Genomic DNA, 26177 nt, shown 5'->3' with positions numbered 1-26177 from the left:
TGAGCTCAAAGGAATGATTTTATTTTCAGGGGAGGAAAGGTTTCAGTGGCAGGGAAAACAAAGCCTTCTGAAGGGTGCTTGAATAACCTTTTACAGTGGCCCTTGGAACTAGACTGTCAGGCTATCCTTGCCCTCCCTCCCCACGTTTGGGGACCACAACAATGGTGGGTAGGCAGCCTCTCTTCAGGGAATGCTGGCCAGTAGGTATCGGCTCCTGCAGTGCTGTGTTTGGAGTGCTTCTGCAGCTGCACCAGAGAGCGCAGGGGCTCCATTTGCTCCGTAACTGCCATTATGAGCTTTGCCACAGCCTCACTCTGCTTTGCCACTTGCTGTTACTGGAAATCAAGCATTCTCTACTGAAACTCAACTTGACTCTGACACCAGTGAGCTGTACTATGATGCCCTTTGTCAGCTTACTGTGTTCTGCTTCATTCCTCTCCATCTTCTGCAGGATGAGATGTTGCTTGCACTTTTTTCTCTTTCTGGACCTGTCTCCCACGCTGAGCCTGATAGCTGGAAAGTGAAAGTCAAAATTAAGATACAGTTCATATATGGAATGAATGTGACTCTGTGTCTACTATCGAGGAATGTTTCTATTTTGAAGGCCGCTAGAGGCTTATTAAGGAGGGAATTCCAAGCATGCATGTCACAATACATCATTTGCCATCACTTTTGCAGCACATTTCTTTGTGGACATGGCAAGCTATAAGCAGTTGTCCACTTTTTGGGAGAAGGGGTGAGCTGTGAAGCAGGGGAAGCCATCAGGTGTCCTGGGGGTGTCCTGGGGGCAGGGGGAAAATTTTTCAGACAGTCCTGGAGCAGTCCACCCCAATGAGCAAGGAACACAGTGCCTGGCAGCCACATGTCGAGAGGGGATGCGGGGAAGCGTTTGGTTACAGCCACATGGATGGCTGCTCAGGGGGTATCCCACGAACAAAAGGGCAAGCAAGAAGTACTTCATCGCCTCCAAGGACACAAACTTTTTGTTCATTCATCTGCAGCTTAATTCACTTGTGGTTGATGATGTCCCAGCTAGTCCAAATCATTTTGCTCTAACCCTCAGGACAAATCCAGTAAAAAATGGGACATTATGGGGTGCAAAGTTTAGTCATCAGGAACATTGCTCCTTCAGGTAGCCAACTGCGTGGCCATGCTGGCTGACTATAACCATTCAAATTACTCAAAGCTTCAATAGCTTGTCCCATCCCTGCCAGGACAGCAGTGCCCAGCTTTCCTAAATGTAACTCAGGAGGGGCACACTGTCGCCCATATAGCACTCAGTACACTGTGGATGTTGTAGACACGGTGGCAAAGGTCATAGGCTCTGCAGTGGTCATGAGGTTGCACCTTGTGCCTCCAGTCGTCGGGGGTGCCAGAGAACTTCAGCAGGAGGAGGACCTACTGTTCAAGAAACATCATTTGTTCACCGACAAAAAAGATGAGGTCCTGCATTCCATGCAGGATTCTTGTATGATTGCTTCGCACAATGAGGATATACATCCCCCTATTCAAATGAGCCCGAAACTCTCCCTATCAGAGACCACAGGGGCTGTTCCAGCAGCAGTGGAAGTGTTATCAGTCCCAACAGCAGCACAGGCCCCAGCTTCACAAGCTTCATCGGCAATAGCACCAACTGTCCAAGGCGTCCCATCCTCAGCAACCTAAGTAGCGGTTTTGAGGCTTTGCTCGGGAGCCCAAGAGATCTTTAATTTAATCAGGCCATTTAACAGCCTGGTTGCCATCAGCTCCACCACCAGTTCTGCCCCCTTTTTCCATTACTGGGTTGCCATTACTGCAGAAAAATGGGTCCTAGAACTAGTGGCCCTTGTGGAATTCTATCCCATTTACCTGTACCCTGTCACCTGCCCTCCCTGCCTGGTCTCTCTTCAGGGTCCCTTCTCATAAGAATCTGCTTGACCAAGATGTACAGCAGCTCCTGTGTCTGGAGCCGTTGAGATGGTCCCAGCAGCGTTTCAAGGCAGGGTGTTCTACTCCACCTACTTCCTAACTCAGAAAAGAAATGGGGTGGGGTGGAGGCCCATCTTCAGCCTCCAAAGGCTCAACAAATACAACCTCTATCAACACTTCAAGATGGTGAAGTTCACGATCATTAGTCTGACACTGGACAAAGAAGAGTGGCTCTCAGCTCTCAACCTACAAGACGCTTCTTTCCATATGACCATCCATCCAGCGCACAGGCACTTCCTGTGTGTCATGGTGAGGATCTGCCACTACCAATACCAGGTTCTTTCATTTGGGCTCTCAAACATGCCCCGGGTGTTCTCCATCAAATCTAGTTTTAATAACAGAAAATACGTACCATCAGTGTATTTTTCCAAACACTGGCAATACACCTATGTATTGTTCATGGGACATCAGGTTTCCAAGGAACATAGTTTAAAAAACACTGCTCTATACCATGACATCATATCCTTGTAGTGAGAAACAATTGATGCAAAAGGGCTTCCATGTTTGTAAAAGTGCACTTTTTACAGAAATAACAGGGACAAAAAAAACTGTGTAGCATAAGTGAGAATTTCCATATATAATATTTGATTTTCCCATTACATTATATAAGAAAAGTATTTTATTTATTGTTTTCAAAAGATTTTCACGCATGATTGCAAATTCCTACTAATGAGTACAATCGAAAAACACAAAGCTGACAACAATGCAGAGATAAACATGCAGGCCACGTCTACACTACAGTAATCTTCTGCAAGACTATCTTCCAGAAGATCATGTCTACACACACAAAAGCGGATCGAAACAGCAATCTGCTCTTTCGAAAGAATGGGCCAAGGGATTGAAAAATCCGACACCATGAGGACCACTCTTTTGAGAGAAGGGCCCCTGGAGTGTCTACACACACTTTTTTTGCTGAAAGAAGCTTTTGGAAAAAGACGTTTTTCCTGATCTGGGAGTGGAACACCGCTTCCGGAAGAAGAGTCACATTTTTTCGATCTCTTACCAAAAGAGTACATTTCTTGTGTAGACGCTCCACATGCTCTTTCGGAAGAGGCTCTGATTTTCCTGAAGGACTTGCTAGCCTAGATACAGCTGCAGTTTGCATGCAGGGCTCTGTGCAGAGAGCTAGTCCATCCACTATACATTGAGAAGGCATACTATTTCTCAACACCTACGTAAATAAAAATATCCTGCTTCAAACAGAAACAGAGCACTTACGTATTAAACAGATTAAATAGGTGATTTTTGTTGCAGTTTGTTCTGTTTGCAATGTTAATTCTTTTTTCTTTGACTATACATCTTTTCAGTACGCCATACATAGAGTGATAGAACCCATAGAAATGTAGGTCAGGAATGTGCCTGGAGTGAGTCCAACCTCCCATGCTGAGGGTTGGACCAAATAAAGCTAGACCATCCCTGATAGGTGTTTGTCCTGCCTGTTCTTTGAAACCTCCAGTGATGAGAATTAAACAACCTTTCATGGAAGCCTATTCCAGAAATCAACTACTCCTATAAGTAGGAAAAAACTTTCTAATTATCTACCCTAAATGTCTGTTATTGCAGAATAAACCTGTTGCTTCTTGTCCCAACTTTAATGGACTCAGAGAATAATTGATCACCGCCCTCTTTGTAACAGTCCTCGTAACACACTAGAGGATTGTTATAGGGATGCCCCTTCTTTTCTGGAGACCACACGTGTGCAGTCTGCTTTGAACCATTCTTGATAGGTCACATTTTCTAAACGTTTAATAATTGTTGCTGTCATCTGGACTGTCTCTCAGTTTGTTCACAACATACCTAAACTGGCGCACAACTTGCACAACATACCTAAACTGGTGCACAACAATATAGCTAAGGCATTAGCACTGAAAAGTTCAAAACAGTTGTTCTGATGTCCTTATGTTGTTTTTCTTTTTGTTTCTTTTGTTTTTGAAGAGGAAGAATAAATATTGTAAATAAATAGAATCAAATGCTCATAGAAATAAATAAGGCTAGCTTTTATTTTCCAGGTATATGATAAACTTCTTCTGATTACTCCACAAGTGGATGCAGATCAGATCTTAATGTCACCTAACTCATTTATTAAACTTCAGACAAATAGGTAAGTGATAATTTTTCACAGCAGGACTGTGTGCCAGCAGTTTATTGAAGCTGTAATGTAAATTCTAGATATTTAAAGAAACTTTTTTTTGATCTTTCACTTGTTTAAACAAGTTCCCCTGTATATTCTTACATTGAAGGATTTGTCTTCTTTAGGTCTGCTTAATAGACCTTCATGTCAACATTTCTTTTGTCAAATGTTGTGCTAGTCTTTCCTTGATTAGAAAACTGAAGCTAGACAGACATACAGATCTTGGCTTTAAGGGGTTCTGGGAATTTGTAGCTGACTTCAGCTAGAGGTTTGGGTGAAACCAGCTCCTAGGTGTTCTTCTGACTGGGAATCAGGGGCTAAATTTAGCAACCAGAATGTGTTTTACATAATGATCACAGCCTAAATACACTGATTGTTGTGGGCGTATTACATTTTTATGTAAAAAAACTTTCAAGCCACCATAATAAAATCTACATACTTTTGTTTTTTCTTAAAATGATAAATATAGGTTTTTGTGTCTTATGATTTTCTGTCACAGTCACTAATAATGAGCATATTTAGAGATGTAGCTGTGTAAAAATGGCAGATATATTATTTCCTAATGCTTTCCAACTCCAATTACTACCATTTACAACTAAGAAAAGATGCCATTATTTTTTGCTTGACTCATTTATGATCACTGATAACTCTGGTATTAGCATACAGAGCTGTAAGGGGGGGGTGGGGGGAGCCGCAGAACAAGGTTTTGCCCTGCATTTGAAACTTAGGTGATAGCTCTGATGATGGCTTGTGAGTCAGAAAGGAAAGCTGCTTTCATGCCCAAATGCTAACACTCGACATACAGACCTCTAGAGATGGAAAAAAGCAGAAACATTTATCCTACCGCAAGCAGATCTGCGGAATAAGGAGCTGCCCATTCTGTATCATCACTTTTCAAAGCTGTGTTCTTTAAACTTATTTCTGTCTTAGTGGGTGAACATTTCAAGCACAGTGTTAGTGAGGGCAGCTGTATTCCAGGGGAATTAACTAGGAGATCAGGGCAGGTGGTGTTTGTACCACTGCTTTCTACAAGGGAGGAAAACTTCCAAGTTTGACATGTCTTCACTGGCTGCAGCATCTAGTGGCAGCCTGAGGTATAATGCACAGAATTCATTCACATGTCTTACCAGTGAATATATTACTAAATCAAATTCCAATCCTGGTGCAGTAAACACCCTGCAATAAAGAATCGTCACCCACTCCCAGAAGACTAGCAGAGTTAACAAGATGCATTCATGCCTGAGCAGTCCTATGAAATTAGTTGTAATCTTTGTTCTCCCTCTCTGTTTTCTCTCCCTTATTCTTACTACCAGCTGTGGTGTTATTTCTATCTCTTAGCATATTGTTTCTAACGCTCCTCTCCTTTCTCATGCTGAATAGCGAATTACTCAACACATGGCACTATTGGCCTGCTCATTTTATAAACCGAGTAAGAGTATCAGAATCTGCCCTTTCCCTATAAGTTATCAGGGACAAGAGCCGTGTGTCTTGTTCCCTAAATGGCCCATCACACTTAGCATGGTCAGTAAATTAAAGTAATCCTTGTGGCTCCCTGGCCTCTCTGCTGAATCGTTTTTGCAGTTTACTCTGAGCAGCCAAGGGCCCAGCCACTGGAGATAATGTGCATGTGCCTTTTTACTACACATCTTCTACAGTGGTCAAATCAGTTTCGCTGTCCTGAGATATGCCTGTCACAATGAGCCCTCCCCCCTGTCAGAGCACGAGTGGTACGTCTAATAGCCCGGGGAAGGCCACACAGCCCATGTGGCCCTACCCAAACTACATCCACAGGCCACCTCTTGCTACTAATTGGGAACAGCCTAGACAGGATGCTCGCTTTCTGGGAAGGGGGCATCTGGGACTTGGTGTAGCTGCAGTTGCCCAGTTCTGAGCCATGCCACTGAGTGCTCCAGGGCTACAGGGTGGGAGGGGGCACATGCCACCTGCCAGTCCAGGGCTTGGCCGGGAGTCTGGATGGGTTCTGGTAGGCTGCCTGGTGCTCCTGGGCTGAATGGGACAGTGGGGGGTGGAGAGGAGCAGGAGGGGCTCAGTGGAAACCAGGTTACGCCACCATAATACACAATAATCTTGTCAGGAGAGAAAGCTGCGGGATGTTTCTAAACCTGGCACAAGGCCACCAGAAACAGTTTAGCCCCATGGTATAATGAAGCCTGAGGGCACTTTTGCTGTTTGACCAGCCACCAAGGACCCTCAGGGTAGAGTTTGATTGTAGGTTCCACAAAAGGAAAATGTTTATTTGCAGCTGAATGGAAAAGTACATGGGGGGGAGCAGGAGAAAAAAAAGAGCAGGATGTTTATAAGTATTGTGGAAAACATGTAAGTGGTTCTTGAAAATATCCAGTGTGTCAGTGTGCCTGCTAATTAGAGTTTGCATGTTTGCCCCCTTTGCTTATTACGTGCTCATACCATGGAGAGCATCAGTTCAAAAATGAACCTGGTACACAAACAAACAATTTCCAGGAAAATCCTGAGAACTACTTAGTCACGTCTCTGTCTTTATCCTCAGTATCAGCGTTGACCCTGGCAGACTAATCTGCGGCTGAAGACTGTTGATAGAAAATGTCCATGAGAGCTGCATGCTGTACCCTTATACATTAGTATTCTGAATCAAGTTCACATCAGTGAGTGATGACACTGCAAGGTAGTGGACAGCAAGTGGATTTTAATATATGCCCAAGCACAGAGAAGACTTTCTCTAGGAAGGCTTGAATGAGGGTCTGAACACTTGATTCTTAGATTAGATCAGAACTCTTTGTGGCTTTATAGCAAAAACATAGTGCGCACACACACAAATTAGATAACAATAGCATACACTTGGTATAAATAAATCTCATGAATGTAGATTTTTTTTTAAAAAAAACTTTGTTTTTGCTTTGTCAAGGGACAGTGTCGCTTCCCTGAGTTACCGTGTCCTGGATGGTCCCAGTAAAGTTCCTGTTGTGCAGGTTGATGAGAGAGGCCTTCTGAATTCGGGGTCCTTGATAGGATCATCAACAATTGAAGTAATTTCCCAAGAGCCACTTGGAATCAACCAGACCATTGTAGTTGCTGTTAAGGTATTATTTTTCTCTTTATCTTCACTAGGGTCAATATACTAATAAGGCTAACACAGTTTTGTCTGTTAAAAACATACCTTCTTCTTCGAGTGGTCCCCAGGGGTGCTCCACAATAGGTGTCGGGCTCGCCCGGTGCCGCAGATCGGAATTCTTCCAGCAGTTTCTCCTGGATCGCACATGCGCCGGCGCGCGCCGCTCCCCGCTGCCCCTGGCCATGTGCGCAATCTGGTCCCCGCCAGTTCCTTCTCAGCCGCCATCGGCTGCAGACGGAATCCACTCAGGCTAAGGCCAGAGTCAGATAAGATAGCTGTTTTTCGTGTAATTTGTTGTTTTTGTCATTAAAAAAAAAAAAAAAAGGGAAAAGGAAAAGAAAACAAGGACAAAGAGAATATCAGCAAAAAAAAAAAAAAAAAAGAGAGAGGAGCGGACGAGAAGGCCACTTAGGCCACCCGCTGCCCCGCAGGCCGGTGATCGCTATTTGGGGCGAAAAGGCACTGATTACGTGCTAAATACCCTATTAACAGTAAAGGACTCACCGCGATGGCCTCCTCAGGTTTTAAAAAGTGTGAGTCATGCTGCGAAGCTATGCCGGCCTCCGATGGGCATAGTGAATGCATCCGCTACTTGGGGGAATCACATGTTACCCAGAAGTATTCTCGCTGTGCTAAGCTCACAGCCAGGGCCAGGAAAGTCAGAGAGATGAGGCTTAAAATGCTCTTGTTTGATAAGGCTCTCCAGCCGGAGTTGCCAGAGAAGCCTCACCCAGAAGGGCCCTCTGGGTTGCATAAGAGGAAGGCAGCTTCTCTGACCCCCTCGGTGCAGAAAAGGAGGAAACTCTCCCCGTCTCGATCCTTGCCAGCGAGTTCAGCGAGCAGGACAAGCGGCGCGCAGAGCCCCCAGCCGCGAGCTCAGGGAAGCGGCGGCACGGCAGCGCACGTGGCAGAGACTGAGCCTCCGGTTACACAACAGCCGGCACACAGGGCGCTGAGAGCACCAGCGAGGCAAGCGCCGGAATTGGCAGCACTGCCGCAGGCGGCACCGGCCCCTGCGGCACCAACGGCGCAGGGACACCAGGCACGGAGCCTGCAGGCGCCGGAGGAAACTACCCGCGTGGCACCGCAGCTGAGTGTGCCGAGCGTGGCGCCGACAGCGGGGCCGAGATCCCCGGGCATGGAAGGGGGCGGTGCCGGCCCCTCAGGGGAGGGGCAAGGCTAAAGCAAAAACCCGGCACCGCAGCCCATCTCTGGACAGGACTGCACTGCCTTTAGCACCAAGCCCTCCCCCCCGTGATACACATGCCACACCGAAGGCCTGTGACTCCACTGGCTTATCCAGAACCTCCCTCTCCGTTCTCGCTGTCCCAGACATTGGGGGTACACTCTCAGTGCGTGGTCCAGGTCTCCATCCCCAGGCCCTTGCCCATGCTGCTATGGTCGTCCTCATCATGCTGAACAGACACCGCAGGCCTACATCCATGGGCAGGTCCTCCCCCCACTGCTCAATACCCCTGTGTACACTCTCGATCTGGGACGGAAACACAGTTGTCTCAAGGGGAGTTAGTTTTAGAACCCCGGGGCTTTCCTTCACAGTCCTCCAGGGAGCAAGTGTATCATCGACCACAAGAGCCTGAGAGTTTGAGGGAGGTTTACCCCAGTGGTTCCTCCTCATCCTCCCCAGATGGGGCCATGGTCCCCGGGGATGTCTCCCCCCAGGATGACCTTAAACAATTTCAAGAACTATTCAAACTAGTGGCTTTCACACAAGATATTCAAATGGCAGAGGTGCAGGAGAAACATCACAAACTCCTGAAAAATTTGAGACCCCCAGCTTCATCCAAAATTGCTATTCCACTGGACGAACCCATTATGGAGTCAGCCACTACCATATGGCAGACTCCGGCCTCTATCCCGCCTACGAACAAGAGAGCGGATAAGAACTATTTCGTCCCAGCAAAGAGCATGGAGTTCCTTTTTAGTTACCCACAACCGAATTCTTTGGTGGTCGAATCGTCCCAGCAGAGGTAGAAGGCCTCTCAGTACAAATCGAGGGGATCGGATAAAGATGCTAAGAAGCTAGAACTGTTTGGTAGGAAGGTATATTCCTCCTCTACCCTGCTATTGAGAATGGCAAATTACGCGGCACATCTAGCAAACCACAACTTTGATAATTACTCCAGGCTTACTCCCCTCATGGATTCACTCCTGGAAGACAAGAAGCCAGTGTTAAAGGTGATTGTTCAAGAGGGCTACGCAGCATCACAGATGGGAGTACAGATAGCCCTGGACGTGGCGGACACGGCGGCATGTTCAGCAGCTACAGCAGTGGTCATGCGTAGAGAATCCTGGCTCCAGACGTCTGGTGTCCCCAGAGACCTGCAGGCGAAGATCGTGGATCTTCCCTTTGACACACAAAAGCTGTTTGCAGACTCCACCGACTCAGGCGTCCATTCCAGTAAGGACTCGAGAGCCACACTTAGAACCTTGGGCATTTGTACTCCCCCATACAGGAAGAAAAAATTTTACCCTCAGCAAAGACGCTACGCTTATCAACCACAGAGTGCTCAGTATCAACGAGGCTACGATCAGGGGCACCATCAACAGCAGCAGCAGTACAGAACTCCCAGGCGACATTCTCAACAAAGCCGTACGCCTTCGGGGCAGGCCCAAAGGCAACAAGTTTGACGGGTATGTCGGGGGCTGCATTATCAATACCATCGCTGAATGCCACTCTCATCTCATGTTCCATCATCGCCTCAGACCGTTCCACTCCCAATGGCAAAAGATCACCACAGACAAATGGGTGCTGGAGATCATAGCCACGGGTTACACGATCCCCTTCCAGTCACTCCCACCAACGAAGCCTCCTGCCAGGCCTCACCTCAGAGACGCTGCCCACGAGGCAAGGCTCAAGCAGGAGGTGGATCACCTTATGTTCATAGGGGCGGTGGAAAGAGTGCCGGAAAAATTCCAGGGGAAAGGTTTTTATTCACGCTACTTCCTAACAGAGAAGAAAACAGGAGGCTGGAGGCCAATCTTAGATCTTCGGGGCCTCAACCGTTACTTGCGCAAGCAACGTTTTCAGATGATCACAGTTGCCTCTATATTCATGGCACTGGACGGTGGAGATTGGTTTGCAGCCCTCGACTTACAAGATGCTTACTTTCATATAACAATCCAGCCAGCGCACAGACACTTCCTCTGCTTCATGGTCGGCAAGGAGCACTTCCAGTACAGGGTTCTTCCGTTTGGCCTTTCTTCAGCTCCCAGAGTCTTTACCAAAACCCTGGCAGTGGTGTCAGCCTATCTGCGTAGACGGGGGTGTTTATTTTTCCATATCTGGACGACTGCCTGCTGAAGGGGGCCTCGAAGGCAGAGGTCTTACGCATGATACACGTCACAGTGGACACGTTTTCTTCGCTGGGCCTAGTTATCAACCTCGCAAAGTCAAAGACCGAACCCACACAAGATATAGAGTTCATAGGGGCATGCATAAACTCTTTCACAGCAAGAGTATACCTGCCCGACGCCCACTTCCGTGCCATCAGTGCGCTGGTGCAGGTCATCACATACAGCCCCACGGTGCCGGTCTTAACATGCCTACAGCTGTTGGGCCACATGGCGGCAGTGACGTTTGTGGTACAGAATACCAGGTTACACATGCAAAGCCTGCAGCATTGGCTGGCGAGCGTTTACAAACCGGCATCCCATATTGTCCACAGGGTGGTGTCGCCCATGACAGAGCTGCGCAGATCCCTGGCATGGTGGGAAAATCCCAAGAATCTGCTAGTGAGGGTGCCCTTTCACCAACCACAAATTTCTATTTTTCTTACTATCGACGCCTCCCGCATAGGATGGGGAGCGCACATCGGCGACAAGGTGACGCAAGGGCTATGGTCCTCTGCGGAACAGACACTGCACATAAACATACTGGAGCTCAGAGCAGTGTTCAATGCCTGCAAACATTTTCGAGATTACCTTCACGGCAAAGTAGTCAGGATTAATACCGACAATACCTCCACTGTGTTTTACATCAATCAACAAGGAGGAGCACGATCCCGTGCTCTATGTGCGGAAGCAGTCCGATTGTGGAACTCGTGCATCGCCAACAACATAACGTTGAAATCCTCGTACTTGCCGGGCGCTCACAACGCGAAAGCAGATCGGCTGAGCAGGCGCTTCGCACTCACGCACGAATGGCAGATCCGCTCCGATCTGCTACGGCTCATTTTTTGTACATGGGGGTTTCCCCAGATCGATCTGTTTGCCACCCAGTACAACAAGGAGTGTCCCCAATACTGCTCCAGGGCAGGAGTGGGACGGGGGTCCCTGGGGGACACATTCATGATTTCATGGAGGGGCCCTCTATTTTACGCGTTTCCGCCCACAGTGCTTATCCACAAGGTTCTGCAGAAAGCCAGAAGGGACAGAGCTCGCATGATACTCATAGTCCCAACTTGGGATCGGCAGCAATGGTTTCCCTTGCTTCTGCGCATGTTGGACCACCCACCGCTTCCTCTACCGGTGGCGCCGGACTTACTCACGCAGGCTCAGGGGTCCATAGTGCACCCGCACCCTCAGGGTCTGCGTCTGCAAGCATGGTTAATCCATGGCTCAGCTCCTTAGAGAGCATGTGTATGGAGGGAGTACAACAAGTTCTGGAATGCAGCTGAAGGACCTCCACCAGGAGGACTTACAAGCAGAAATGGACTCGATTTACATCCTGGTGTTCCGCCAAGCAGTTAGCTCCCCTTGACGTTCCTATACCTGTAATACTAGAATACTTATTGCACCTCAGAAGAGGCGGGCTTTCCCTATCCTCGCAAAAGGTCCACCTCGCTGCTATATCAGCCTTTCGGCATACAGAGGAAGGGCCCACTGTATTCACCCATCCTATCGTCACAAGGTTCTTGAAGGGGTTGGTAAACCTGTACCCCCCACGGAAACTGCTTCCACCATCGTGGAGTCTGGACTTGATGCTCAGCACGCTATCGGGTTCACCTTTCGAACCATTAGCCACAGTTCTCTTCCATCTTCTTATGATGAAAACAACCTTCTTCCTTGCGATTACATCAGCCCGCAGGGTGAGCGAGCTCGCAGCAGTGATGGCAACACCGCCCTGCACAGTATTCTCAAAGGAGGCGGTAACCTTAAGGTTGCACCCAGCCGTTGTTCCAAAAGTTTCTTCGGAGTTCCATCTGAACGAACCAATAGTTTTACCCTCGTTTTACCCGAAGCCTCACAGCTCCAGCAAAGAGGCACGCCTGCATCTCCTGAACGTGAGGAGGGTGTTGGCCTTCTACATAGACAGAACTCAGTCCTTCCGGAAAATGGACAGGCTTCTAGTCTCTCTCACTCCCAGGTCAAAAGGAGAAGGTCTCTCTTCACAGAGGATCTCAAAGCACGTTGTGTCCTGTATAAAAATGTGCTACGAGCTTCGAAAGACTCCTTTGCTGGCCCCGCCTAGGGCTCACTCCACCAGGGCGGTGGCGGCGTCAATAGCCTTCTTCAAGGGCATTGCATTAAAAGGCATCTGTAGAGCGGCGACCTGGTCATCCTATGACACCTTCGCCAAGCATTATGCCCTACATCGGGTATTCCAAGAGGATACCCGTCTGTCAGCAGCAGTCCTCTCGGGGGCAAGATGCACATGAACCGATTACCCACCTCCTTACTTGGGTTACTGCTGGGTAGTCACCTATTGTGAAGCACCCACGGGGACCACTCAAAGAAGAAAGAAGTTACTCACCTGTAGTAACAATGGTTCTTCGAGATGTGTCCCCGTGGGTGCTCCACCACCCACCCATCCTCCCCGCTTCAGATCTCTGTCTGGTGTTTTTCAGGAGCATTCGAGGCGGTTGGTCAAGGAACTGGCGGGGACCGGATCGCGCACGTGCCCGGGGGCGGCGGGGGGCGGCGCGCGCCGGTGCATGCGCGATCCAGGAGAAACTGCTGGAAGAATTCCGATCTGCGGTGCCGGGCGAGCCCGACACCTATTGTGGAGCACCCACGGGGACACATCTCGAAGAACCATCGTTACTACAGGTGAGTAACTTCTCTTTCTTATGACACCAACTGACTAAAGTCAATTTCATCTTCAATTCTGCAGAGTATAAAGTACACAGATTAATTGTCAGTTCAGTGTTCTTTTCAAGAAGGTGTTGGAGTACCAGTTTGGTGCTGGTCATAAAGGATTAAAATATGCTTCTTCTCAACACCAGACAATTCTCAGCTTTAGCACAGTTCACAAAATAATGTGCTTGTGAGTTGTATATGTACTTGTAAGACAGAAAAACGTTGTCCTAAAAAAGCCCTGTTCAGAAATGTTTTCTTTTAAAAGTGTTTGATGCTCTGTAGCTGCTGACATCTGTCATAGGCAAGTCATTCCTCAAGGAGGGGAAAGGGATAAAGCCAGCTAGAGTGATGAATACTGTGTCAGCTACAAGGTGACTAGCAATGGTGCTTGAATTTTCAGCAAGTGTCTGTGCAGAAATCTCATTTTCTTCTGCTCCCAAGTACGATAGCTCTTAAGAGACTCTTCCTACCAGAGAGTGACTGCCCTGAGCTTCACATTTAGGTGTTGTCCAATGTACTTAGTAAGCTGGACAAGAAGCATGTGCATTGCCGGCATGTGTGGCTTGTAATGCTAAAGTTACAAGAGAAGGCACGAAAGTTTCAATTGGAACCAGCAGCGAAGGGATTAAATCAGGGGTGGGTAATAATTTTTGATGGGGGTGGAGGCCACTTCAAGATTTTGGTAGATGGTCAAGGGTCTCACTTTTCTAGGGAGGGGGTGCGGGTTCTGGTGTAGAGGCTGAGTACAGAAGGGAGCTCAGACTGTGGTGCTTGAGAGGCTGCGAGATTGGAGAGGTAGTTTGGGTGAAGGAGGGGGTTGTGCCCTGGGTGGGGTATTGGCATGCAGGGTCCAGAAAGGGGCATGGGTGCAGGAGAGGATTCTGGCCTTTTGGAGGAGCAGAAAATGAGTCCTGGTCTCCAGGGTGACAGTAAGCTAGTTCTCACTGGGCCATCCTTCCTCTAGCTAGTTATACAAATCAATAAACACATGCAGGTATTTTGGCAGTCTTTACTCAGGAGAGGCTGTGCTCCTGAAACAGCAGGAGGCAGTGGAAGTAAGGAGTGATATGCCAGAACTTTGTGAGGAGGTAAGCTCAGCACTTGTTCATGTGCCGTCTGGCACCAGTCCACCCAAGCATCAAAGCATTAATACAAGAAATATTCAGACAGTCAAGACGTTCTTAAAAATAAATAGCTGTTTCTTCATCAATATTAGATTTAGCAGTTGTTTCTTGCAGACCCTGTTTTGAGACTGTTTAGCAAACCAGGCTTGACAATCTGTCATGGAAAGTGGCATTTTTGTTATCTTGCTACATCAGTTAGTTGGGCAGATGGCCATATTCACTGATATTTTAGCTTATTACATCAGCTTGTGGAGTAGACAGCTGTACATACTGATATTTTAGCCACAGTTTTCAGACACAACAAAGATGCAGTTTCCTTGAGGCCAAAGCTGTCTTTTCCTTTTCAAGTTTTGACAAGTACATTTTGAGATAAAATGTAAAACTGTTATCTGAGCCTCTTAACTCCAAAGAAGGGAATTTCCTACAAGGCACGCTTAAGGCGGGTATTTTAAATGTATATGGTTGAAGCTTGTTTTTTCTTCCTTTATCCTTCAATTATTTATTTTCCAAAAGTTGTATCAGAGAAAACCCACATTGTCCCTTTATTTTTGACCGCTAACCTAGATAAGTCAAGCAGATTTTCTTGTGATTAATAACAGAAATACATTTTCATAACAAATCATGAGTGACTTCCCCATGGCCAGAACGATTCTGTGCAGGTTAGTACTGCTGCCAGAATGGTCTTTGTTTTTGCACAAATACTTATTTCTTCCAACAGCTTGAGGATGGGAGTAGGGATTGCAAACACATTTCAGTTTTCTTGGATTGGGAGCCACTGAAGCAGTGGAATGCAGCATGCTGACCAGTCAGGGCTTGGTAGGTGCAAGGTGGGCCATAATTGGCAACCCCAATCAGTCAAGTCATAGGAGAGTTGATTTCAGAGTGACCTGGGCCCTTCTGCAACATCAGAAGTATGCCCTCCCTTTGAATGTCCTGGCTGAGATTCTGTGCTGTGCCTCTCAGGGATGTAACACAGAACTCATAGCCCAGTGGAAGTTACGTAGCTACAGTAGCTTTAAACCAACTTTGTGCCTTTCCAGTCCTGGGCAACTCTAGCAGCAGCTCTAGCATAACAAAGACAGCCCAGGGGAGCTGTCTGAATTGCACCAGCGTCTATTTGGCTGTCTATAATCTCCACTGTTCTGCAGCCACACCCTTTTATAGCAGGTCTTGAGAGGTGGTCATCAGAAAGCAGCCTTATAGATGTCTTCCCCCTGCCATTTAGGCTTTAGGAGTCTATTTGTGCAACACCAGCCCTTTTTCCTTGTATAGGGGGACTAGCGCAGATATTAGAATCTCATCCCTTGTTCATATCAAAACAAAAAAGCAGTCATGGAGCACTTTAAAGACTAACAAAATAATTTATTAGGTGATGAGCTTTCATGGGACAGCCCACAAAAGCTCATCACCTAATACATTATTTTGTTATTCTTCAAAGTGCTCCATGACTGCTCTTTTTTTTTGGTAGAATACAGACTAACACAGCTACCTCTCTGCCCCTATCCCTTGTTCATATTTACCTCGTGCAGCACTCGCCCACGGACTGATATTTGGGCATATCTAATATTTATGTATCCACCTTTGCTGGGGAGAAGTCTACAGGTTATTAGCTGAGTTTTATATCTGTTTAATTGTCTAGTTTTGTTTTACAGGATAATCATATCATCTCTAATTTTGTTCATTTGTTATATGTCGTTATTACTCCTCAGCTCCTGTAGCTATACAAGCAGGACACACATTGCAAGGATTGTGTGAAACATAATGTGCCCTTTATGAAATTAAAAGCTCCATCTCTTAATGCTCCTGTAATATCCAGGCTAAAAAAATGTAGTTCATAAAGAATTCTACATGTACCAATGTCTGGAAACTTATTTAATGGATTTAGTTAATAGGCACCCTACAGAGGAGGGGGAAGGCATATTACAGAATGTCATATTTTTATGAATGTCATGCAGGTGTCTCCTGTTTCCTACCTGAGAATCTCCATTAGTCCTGTTCTGCACACTCAACACAAAGAGGCTCTGTTGGCACTGCCATTGGGTGTGACACTGACCTTCACGGTCCATTTCCATGATAGCACTGGAGATACCTTCCATTCGCACAATTCTGTGCTCAACTTTGCAACAAACAGGTAAGTATCTACATCAGGATTTTAATTATTTATAGGGGCAGCAACGAAATGTAAAGTGTGCTGTATTATACTAGTCATGGGAGCTGCCACATTAAAGGAAAGGGGATAAAGGTATATCAACAAGAGTATGGCTGTGCTTCGGGTGGCAGACTGAATTCATTGATTGACTCATGAAAAGTGTGCAGCCTTCAGAGGTGCCAGAAGGAAGGGCACCAATTATCACAAGCTGATAGAATGGAGTCATGCCTAAGCAAAGGGCCAGTGGGAACGGGATATATATGTGTTTATTCTTCCAGTGATTCTGAACCACGAAGTTGTACAAATTATTGGCCTATGTAACCAGTTGATCTTATTAGTGATAGTCTTTCCCTTCCTCTGTCCTGCCATTTGTCACACTCGCTGCAACTTGTCTTAAACTAGATAGTAGGATATTTGGAGTTGGGACTGTCTCTTCAGCTATGTTTGTAAAGGCTATAGTACGGTGGAGATACAATCCTGACTGGGGCCTTTGGGCACTACCAAGATATAGTAAAATCATATTTGGACAGTGGGGTTTTTGTCAAATTCCACCAGAAGATTATTGACGAAAGTTTGTCTTCCACAGAATTCCTTGTGAAAATACTTGGCTGATAGTTATGAGGAAAAGAGGCAGGAAAACTATCCTGTCTCTCTTCCCCCCCCCACCGCCAACTCTCATGGAGGCATCTTCATATTAATATGGTCAGGAATGTGCAGTGTCAGTGGGTGCACATACCTCAGTAGAAATTTGAAGACACTGCCCTAGTAGAGTTAAGAAACTGTGGCTGACCTGCTGCATTTAGTGTTAGACACATTTGTAGGGTTTTCATTTTGTTGTTTCCTTCATCTCACAAAGTAGAAGAGGAGGCTTGTTGTCTCTCCTAAAGAACGTCTTCAAAGGCTTGAAAATGATATATAAGGTCATGATTTCCTCTTCTGAACTCTTAGGCTTTAAGATTAGAAGGGACCACCATGCTCATCTAGTCTAACCGGCTGCCCACTGCAGGCCTCAGAACTTTGCCGCTTCCTGAAATAGACTTTTACCCTCTGGCTGAGTTACTGAAGCCCTCAAGTCATGGTTTAAAGATTTCAAGTTACAGAGAATTCACCATTTATATAGTTCAGACCTGCAAGTGAGCCATCTGCAGAGGACAGTGGTTAGGATTCAAATTTTCTTAAATGATAGCTAAATAAAGCATTTATATATTTTGTTCCTTTTGGTTAATCTGTTAGTTAATAACCATTCCAAAAAGAGAGTCAGGCAAAATGAGGTTTTTAAAAAATACAGTAAATATCTGTTAGCCAGGAGGAGAGTAAAGGGAAGGGTAGAATTTTCTGGAGACAAAATCTTTGGTTTTGTTTTTTCAATCTACAGAGATGACTTTGTGCAGATTGGGAAAGGAGCCACGAACAATACATTTGTAATTCGAACTGTAAATGTAGGCTTGACATTGCTTATGGTTTGGGATACAGAGCACAGTGGAATTGCAGATTATATTCCCCTTCCTGTGCAACATGCCATTTTCCCTGAGCTCCGAGATGTGGTAGTGGGTGATGTCATCTGTTTTAGTACCTCGCTGGTAAATCAGGAAGGTAAGAAACACAAGCTATTTAAATGCATGTCAGCGCTGGCTCTGAATTACCATGGAAACCGTGTAGTGCTGTGCATTGCGACATTTTAGGAAAACCAAATACATTATTTATGATGATGATCAGAATCAAATGACACTCCCTTTTCTTGTGAATACGACAAATAAGTTTGATCAACTGTAATTTTTAATTATATATTTCAAAAACTTAACATGCATTTAGCTCTGAGGCATCGAACAGCTGCAGTTTCCAATTCAATTGTCTTAAAATATAAAACATTCTGGAAAAAGCTTAGTTACATTTTTTTAACAAGGATAATAAGACAAAGGTATAGTCTTGAGGCCTCTATTCAGTCCTCTACCTAGTTCTTTGGACTTAAGGGGATTTTTGTAGAGTGGAACTTTTGCTGGTGTAACTGGGAGCAGAAGGTGGCTCTGAAGCATGGAACTCGGAATCTAGCTCCCCCCCCCCACCCCCAATTGGATTGCATAGCTCATATCACACACACACACACACACACACACACACACACACACACACACACACACACACACACACACACACACACACACACACACAGAGAGAGTGGTAGGAATTGGTGTATAAAATGGTGGATACCTGGAAATAAACACTTCAGTTTAAAAGCAACCATGGCCAGCATATTGCACCCCTGTTAAACAGTTAATTTACAGATAGTCTTCTTACAGGCTTGTCAGGAGTCTGGAGCTCTTCACTGAGCAGCGTTCTTCAGGTTGACCCAAGGACTGGTGTAGCTGTGGCGAAGGATTCAGGAATTATCACTGTTTATTATGAGATTCCTGGTCTCCTTAAAACATACATGGAGGTGAGAGACTTTTAACTTTCACTAGTGTTGTTGTGTTTTGTTTGCTGTCTGATGGACACATATTTCTACTTCTAGTCAGATACTTTTTTTAGTAACAAAATTTTAATCTCCTCTTGCTACGATTTAATTTTTTTTCTTAAAAATGTATAAATGTGTTCCTATATCTGTATTGTTAGGGTTACCATATTTGAACTTTCAAAAAAGAAGAAACCCCTGAAAGGGAGTGTATCTGTATCAGTATCTACCAACTCATGTTGTCTGAATGGGTGCGTCTACACTAGCCCCTTGTTTCAACATTAATTTTGAAAGGGGGCCCAATTTCAACAGAGGCTGCGGAGCATCTACACGCACAACAGCCTCTTTTGAAATTGTTTTTGGCAAAAAGAGGCACAAATTTCGAAATCGCTCTTCCCATCCAGGATCGGGAAGAGCAGCCCCTTTCAAAACCAAATTTCGAAATAGGGCATGTGTAGACGCTCTGGGCCTGCAATTTCAAAATTGCAGGTCTGCCGGGGTGGCATCTTCAGGGAGTTTGGAGACACACTAGCAAGCCCTGGCGGGGCTCTGTGGTCCCTGGGCCAGCCCCTTAAAGCCGCACAGCACCAGAAACCCCATACAGGAAGCTGTGAGTGTACCCAGGGCCTGAGGAGCACGAGCTCTGCCTGGCACACACTCCAGAAGCCCAGACAGATGTGCCACACAGCCCATCAGCTGGATGGCGAGCTGCCCACACTCCAGGGACGCCCAGGAGGCCCCCACCTCCCAGCCTGAGGGGTCACCCTAAGAGAGCCAGGGCCAGAAAAGGAGGGGCCCCTCCTGGACAGAGGCCAAGGTAAAAGACCTCCTTGGCCTCTGGGCGGAGGAGGAGGTGCTGCTCCGTAGCACTGGGCGGCTTCGCAACATGGATGTCTTTGAGCGGCTGTCACTGGGGCTGTGGAGGCAGGGACACCCCCAGCACATAGCCAATCAGATCCAATCCAAGGTGAAGGAGCTGAGGCAGTCCTATAGCTGGGCCAGGGACACCTGCAGGCAATTGGGGGCAGGGGCCAGCCTGAGGTGCCTGCATTACCAAGCATTGGAACAGCTCCTCGGCCCGAAGGACATCCCCAAGCCGTCGTCGGTGGTCGACACATGCGGGCCCGACACCGACTGGGAGACAGACCTGCATGACCAGCTGGGACCCTCAAGCCAGACGAGACCAGCGGAGCCAGGGAGCAACTGGGAGGAAGGCGGGGGCCGCTCATGATCACTGTCAGCTCCAGTACCTCCAGCCAGGCGTCCCCAGACCTGTTCTCCGGAGCCCTCAGTAGGTAATGGGTGGATCAGGCAGCCTCAGGGGGGTGGCCTATCCCACGGTCCCCTGCCCCGTCCCAGACCCAGGCATGGCACCATCCAGCACCCGTGCCCATGGACAGCGCCCCAGCCCTCCTGACCGGAAAGGGATGTGGGGGCCATGCTGCAGCTGGCAGTCGCCCCACAGATGCGGTCCCAGCGGGCACATGGGAGCCCCAGGCGGTGGAGGGGGGTCACTAGGCGAGGCACCACCTCGGGGGATGGTGGGGGTGGCACAGGCGACAGCACTGACAGGAGGCCTCTCTCCCCCTTATGTCTCCACAGCATCATCCTCTGACGGCCAGACCACACCCGCCCCACCATCCGATGGAGCCAGAGAGCTCTCCACCCCATCGCCTAGGCTGCTGCCTGCCCAGCCCCAGAGGACCCAACGGCGCCGCCGTTACGACCCTCAGGAGGCAGCAGAGGCCCACACTACAGCCATCTGGGAGCAAACCTTTGTGGATGAACAGGGCCTGGTGGAGGGAGGTCTGGGCTGAGGTGGCCGCAGCCCTCTGACAGCTGGCCCCCCGAACCCGCTCTCGCCACCCCCAGTCTCACCGTCCTTATCCCACCCACCCTCACCCTGTCCTCCCGGCTCACCTTGGGCTGCTGGCTGATTTGCCGGTGCGAGCCTGGGGGAGGATCTCTCCCCTGCCTCACCCAGCTCACCCCATTCCCCCTGCCTCACCCAGCTCACCTCATCCCTTAGCCCCTGGCTGATCCTACCTCCCCATCCTGCCAGCCCCCTCCCGGCCCCAGTAGGGCCCCTGCACCCAGGGCGGCAGGGGTACCTGTACCTGCTGGGGGTCTCACTCCCCCACCCCCACTGGGGACTAGGCCTGCCCATGCCTGTAGCCCTGGCCACACGGTTGTGCCCCCGCCACATTATATATAATTCTCCCCTGTTCTCCACCATATTTAGCTCCCAATTAGGAAGACCTCACACCATATTTTCTAGAGCTGTTTATTCACATGTATATAGTTGGCTCCCAGTTATTTAACCCATTTTTTGTGCACCCCAGTGTGCCCTGTGTGTTGGGGGCCATGCTGCAGGGTGCGTGTGAGCCAGAGTGCCAGGTGGAGGGCAGCGTGGCTCCTGCTCGAAGGCCTCCTGGAGAGCTTCCCAGACCCTAACCCCTTTGCGATGTGCTTGGCGGCACTGGGCCATGGTCAGCTGCTCGTAGCTGGGGCTGTGGTCCTCAGCCCACCCTGGCATGTAGCACTCATGCTTGCTGTCCACCATATTGTGCAGAGCACAACAGGTAGCAACCACCCCAGGGACGTTGGGCAGGCAGGCTGACGTCGAGCCGTGCATTCAGGCATTGGAAACACCCCTTGAGGTGCTGAAGGCCCTCTCTACAGTGTTGCGGGCGTGGTTCTGGCGGTTATTAAGTGTCCTGGCTGGTGGTGGTGTGCCCAGTGTAGGGGCGCATCAGCCATGGCTGCAAAGGGTACGCCCCATCAGCCACTATTCACGGTGGCATTGTTGGGTCCCCTAAGGGGAGCTCCTGGGCAGGGATGTCATTGTCTTCCTCCATGCGCCGCCCCAGCCAGGAGTTGCATAGTACCCAGGCATCGTGGGCTTGCCCAGACCAGCCCACGCAAATGTCACAGAACCGGCCCCAGGCATCAACGAGCACTTGGAGCACCACCAAGTGGTACCCCTTGCGGTTTATGTAGCGTCCCGCACTATGGTCCAGGGTGCGGATAACTATGTGGGTGCCATCAAGTGCGCCGAAGCAGTTCGGGAAAATGAGGACTGTGAATCCCACCATGGCATTGTCCAAGTTGCTGAGGTAGATGGCCCTCCGCAGGATAATGCTATTGATGGCCTGGACCACCTGTAGAAGGGGGGGCATGACGTGGGGTCTGCACATGGGGGCTCCCTCCCCCTTCTCCTGCAGGCCCCCCACTCAGGGGTCCCCTACCCCCCCTTCCCAGGGTGGGTGTGGGGCCCTGGTCTGACTTACCTCCAGAAGGACGGCTCCGACGGTGGCCTTGCCCACCCCGAATTGGTGCCCCACTGAACAGTGGCTGTCTGGGGTGGCGAGCTTCCAGAAGGTGATCCCCACCTGCTTCTCGACTGGGAGCGTGGGCCGAATGCGGGTGTCCACGTGCTGCAGGGTGGGTGTGAGCCATTGACACAGCTCCAGGAATGTCTGCTTTGTCATTGTAAAGTTCTCAAGCCACCTTTCATTGTCCCACTGGCCCAGTACCAGCCTCTCCCACCAGTCCCCACTGCTGGGGTGGCTCCAGAGGTGCTGTAGGGGATGGGGAGCGGAGGTTGCCCCATTGCCAGGGCCTGCAGGACTCCAGTGGGGGGGAGGTGGACCCCAGTGGGAGCCGGAGGTGGGCCCCAGGGCATTCACAACACCCAGGATGGCAATCACCACCTGGCTCCTGGTGTGGGTGGGGGCATCGGCCTCAGGCAGCTGCTGTTGCTCCATTCTCCCCCTGTTCTTGGAGCACGGTCCACGCAGTGCTGTGTACTGCTCTGCGGTGCTCTGTGTGCGCAGGGTGGGTATGTTTGGGAGGGGCCTTTTAAGGTGGCTGCTGGCTGTGGGACCCGGAAGGGCTTGTCGGCCATGTGACCCCCCCGTGCATGGTGTTTCCCAGCTGCTTATTTCAAAAGGGCCTGCGTTCCTGTGTGGATGCTCCCTTTCGAAGCATGGGCGGGTGGTCTTTCGAAATAGCAGATCGGTACAGGGATCTGTTTTGAGTGTGTAGCCGCACTATTTCGAAATCGCTTATTTCGATTTTATTTTTCAGTGTTCCCCCTTTTGAAGTTTCTTTGTAGCTAGACACAGCCAAGCTGTGTCTACACGTGCATGCTACTTCGAAGTAGCGGCACTAACTTCGAAATAGCGCCCGTCGTGGCCACACGCGTCGGGCGCTATTTCGAAGTTAACTTCGACGTTAGGCGGCGAGACGTCGAAGTCGCTAACCTCATGAGGGGATCGGAATAGCGCCCTACTTCGACGTTCAACGTCGAAGTAGGGACCGTGTAGACGATCCGCGTCCCGCAACGTCGAAATTGTGGGGTCCTCCATGGCAGCCATCAGCTGGGGGGTTGGGAGACGCTGTCTCTCCAGCCCGTGCGGGGCTCTATGGTCACCGTGTGCAGCAGCCCTTAGCCCAGGGCTTCTGGCTGCTGCTGCTGCAACGGGGGATTCATGCTGCATGCACAGGGTCTGCAACTCGTTGTCGGCTCTGTGGATCTTGTGGTGTTTAGTGCAAGTGTGTCTGGGAGGGGCCCTTTAAGGGAGCAGCTGGCTGTTGAGTCCGCCGTGTGACCCTGTCTGCAGCTGTGCCTGGCACCCTTATTTCGATGTGTGCTACTGTGGCGTGTAGACATTCCCTCGCTGCGCCTATTTCGATGTGGTGCTGCGCAACGTCGATGTTGAACATCGACGTTGCCAGCCCTGGAGGACGTGTAGACGTTATTCATCGAAATAGCCTATTTCGATGTCGCCACATCGAAATAGGCTACTTCGATGTAGGCTTCACGTGTAGACGTAGCCCCAATGTGTTAGGCTATGTCTACACTACAGCATAAATTCGAATCTAAGGCACTTAGCTCACTTTTAAATTGTGACTGTTCACACATCAAATACCCTTATTTTGAATTTAGGGGGCACTATGGCCAATATTCTTACTCCAGCAACCTGAGTGGGAGTAACAGAAGTTTGAATGTAAGCATTCACGTTAATGGTAGTGTGGAAACAGCTTCCGCTTAAACCTGTTTTATTGGCCTCCAGAGGCGTCCCACATGTATCCCACAATGCCCCACAGTTGTCTGTTCTGTCCGGTTGCAGCTCCAATGCTCTCCAGTTGCACAGGAAGTAAGGTGACAGGAAGCCCACGAATTTAAGATTTCAGGAGCTGGCTGTCACTGGGTGGGGAAGTCTCCTTCTGAAAAAATTGACATTTGCTTTCCACAAGAGGGAAATAAGGGCAATGCAATGTGGGAAGATGCCATCACATACCCATAACCATTTGCAGGGCATTTTTTTCCCCATACTGCACCAGTGAAAAAACCCAGAATGCTACCAGGCTGATGGAACTGTGGGATAGCTTCCCACAATGCACTGCTGCAGCAGTCAATGTTTAGCGATTTAGTGTGGCTGCACTAACTCGACTTCGTCTGGGCTTTGTAGGGAGGTGAGGACACTCAGGTTCAAATATATAAAACCCAGAGTTACAAAATTGATTTTAGTACAATCCAATTTATTTCATAGTCTAGATGTAGCCTTATAGTATATATAGTACATTAATATAAGGTGAATTGCTAGATACTGATACAGATATACTTCCTCTCAGGGGTGTCCTCTTTTTTGAAAGTTCAAATATGAAAATCCTAAGTTAATATTGAGCAGGAGATGAATCGATGGGGAAAGTGTTGGGCATACTTCCAACCGCATCATGGTTATAGTTTGTGGTAAAGAAGGCAATTTTACTTAACAGTTTGCAGTTTGAGTTTGTACTGTTCTTTTATGGCACATTTCACTTGTTTGCTTTGCCAAGTTGGTTCCGGATGCGAAACAACTTTTGATTAAGGCTGTGCTTTTCTGAATGAAGGTTTGCTGTTTGAATGAGATACCAACTAGATTTTTTTAATGAGGTACCGTATATACGGTGCATTGGCCTGCCAGTATTACTGAATTTAAAGGGATTTGCATGTATTTGATCTTCATTGAAATAGTTCTGTCTATGCTGAATTCACTGTATCAGCAAACATAAGAGCACCAGACATTGTTTTTAATTAAATACAGCACTTTTTTGTGCCTGTTAAGCAGACTGATTTATGAGGATTTAATGGAAATAGTAAAATGTTTTTCTAATTTAAATTACTGAGAAGAACAACTTCTAAAATTAGAGAAATGCAGCATTTCTTAAAAAAAAAAAAAAAAAAAAAAGCATCTTTTTTTGGTGTGTATAAGAGGGGAATCAGTGTTTTGACTTGTTAAAATCTATTTCTGCCTTGACTCCTCCTGTTCATTTAACGGTCTTCTATACCAGGGTTCTTTGATGTCTTTTTTTAGGTTTCAATCAGTATTCCTCAAAGGACGATGGCCATGCATGTTAGTGGAGTGAAAACAAACTTACAAGAAGCAGCAGCTTCAAAAGTTATAGTTGCAATTGGTGACAGAAACAGAAATTTGAAAGGTACGGCACTGAATCATCTTCTGCTTGCCCCTTCATTACTTAACTGCACGTGCACCATACACTGTCTTCTAATGTTTAGGAGTGAAATAAGAAATAATCCTGCACTCGTGTTTCACTACTGCCTTGAAAGCTGTGTGCCAGTCATCAGGGTTATATTGCTAGTGTGTAGGGACTTACTGTTTTTATCCTTACTTTCCAAAATCTCAATGTGAGATGTCCATGGACATACTCCTGAGTCAGCTCACACAGCAATGGGGGAATGCACAGCCAATGAGAGTCTCTGGGCAGCTGGACTAGAATCAGGAGAGAGGGGAGAAAAAGCCCACTCTTTCCCTTCCAGTAGTCATGAAAGATGAAGTGCTGAAAGTCCCTGTCACTCTGAGCAGTGGTGTTAAGTGCAGGAGATGTTCATAATGCTACAGGGTGAATTCAATGCAGAGATTGCACAGTGTAGAGATGCTGAATAACAGTGAAGCATCATCCTATAGTGATATACTGCTGTGATTCCAATGTTGCCCTGCACTGTCCGGTTGTCCCAGTGTGACTCTTTTGTGGCCAAGGAGCTGCCTAGCTATTAATATGGAAGTACTGCTGTCCTGTGCAGGGAGTTTTTTCATAATCATTGTGAGGCCTTTGGGTATGACTTTACAGGTTGAACCTCAAACCCTGTTGCACTGGGTCTCAGAGCCTGCGTGTATAGACCTAGAGGTTCCTTCTGCATA

The 26177-nt window shown here is 48.1% G+C and overlaps 1 protein-coding gene across 1 annotated transcript in view; it reads left to right on the top strand.

Moving 5' to 3' along the window:
- Nucleotides 1-26177, top strand: part of NUP210 (nucleoporin 210) — a 170168-nt gene that overhangs the window by 128780 nt on the left and 15211 nt on the right. Inside the window, exons 29-34 of the mRNA XM_075005043.1 lie at nt 3978-4069; nt 7002-7176; nt 16327-16502; nt 17896-18113; nt 18818-18954; nt 25332-25455. Coding sequence (XP_074861144.1) covers nt 3978-4069; nt 7002-7176; nt 16327-16502; nt 17896-18113; nt 18818-18954; nt 25332-25455 — 922 coding nt within the window. The remainder of the gene's footprint in view (nt 1-3977; nt 4070-7001; nt 7177-16326; nt 16503-17895; nt 18114-18817; nt 18955-25331; nt 25456-26177) is intronic.

This window comes from Carettochelys insculpta, chromosome 11 (genome assembly GCF_033958435.1).
Source record: "Carettochelys insculpta isolate YL-2023 chromosome 11, ASM3395843v1, whole genome shotgun sequence".
In the NCBI taxonomy this organism is placed as follows: Eukaryota; Metazoa; Chordata; order Testudines; family Carettochelyidae; genus Carettochelys; species Carettochelys insculpta.
Note: the sequence above shows the minus strand (reverse complement) of the source record. Positions and strands in the feature narration are given on the sequence as shown.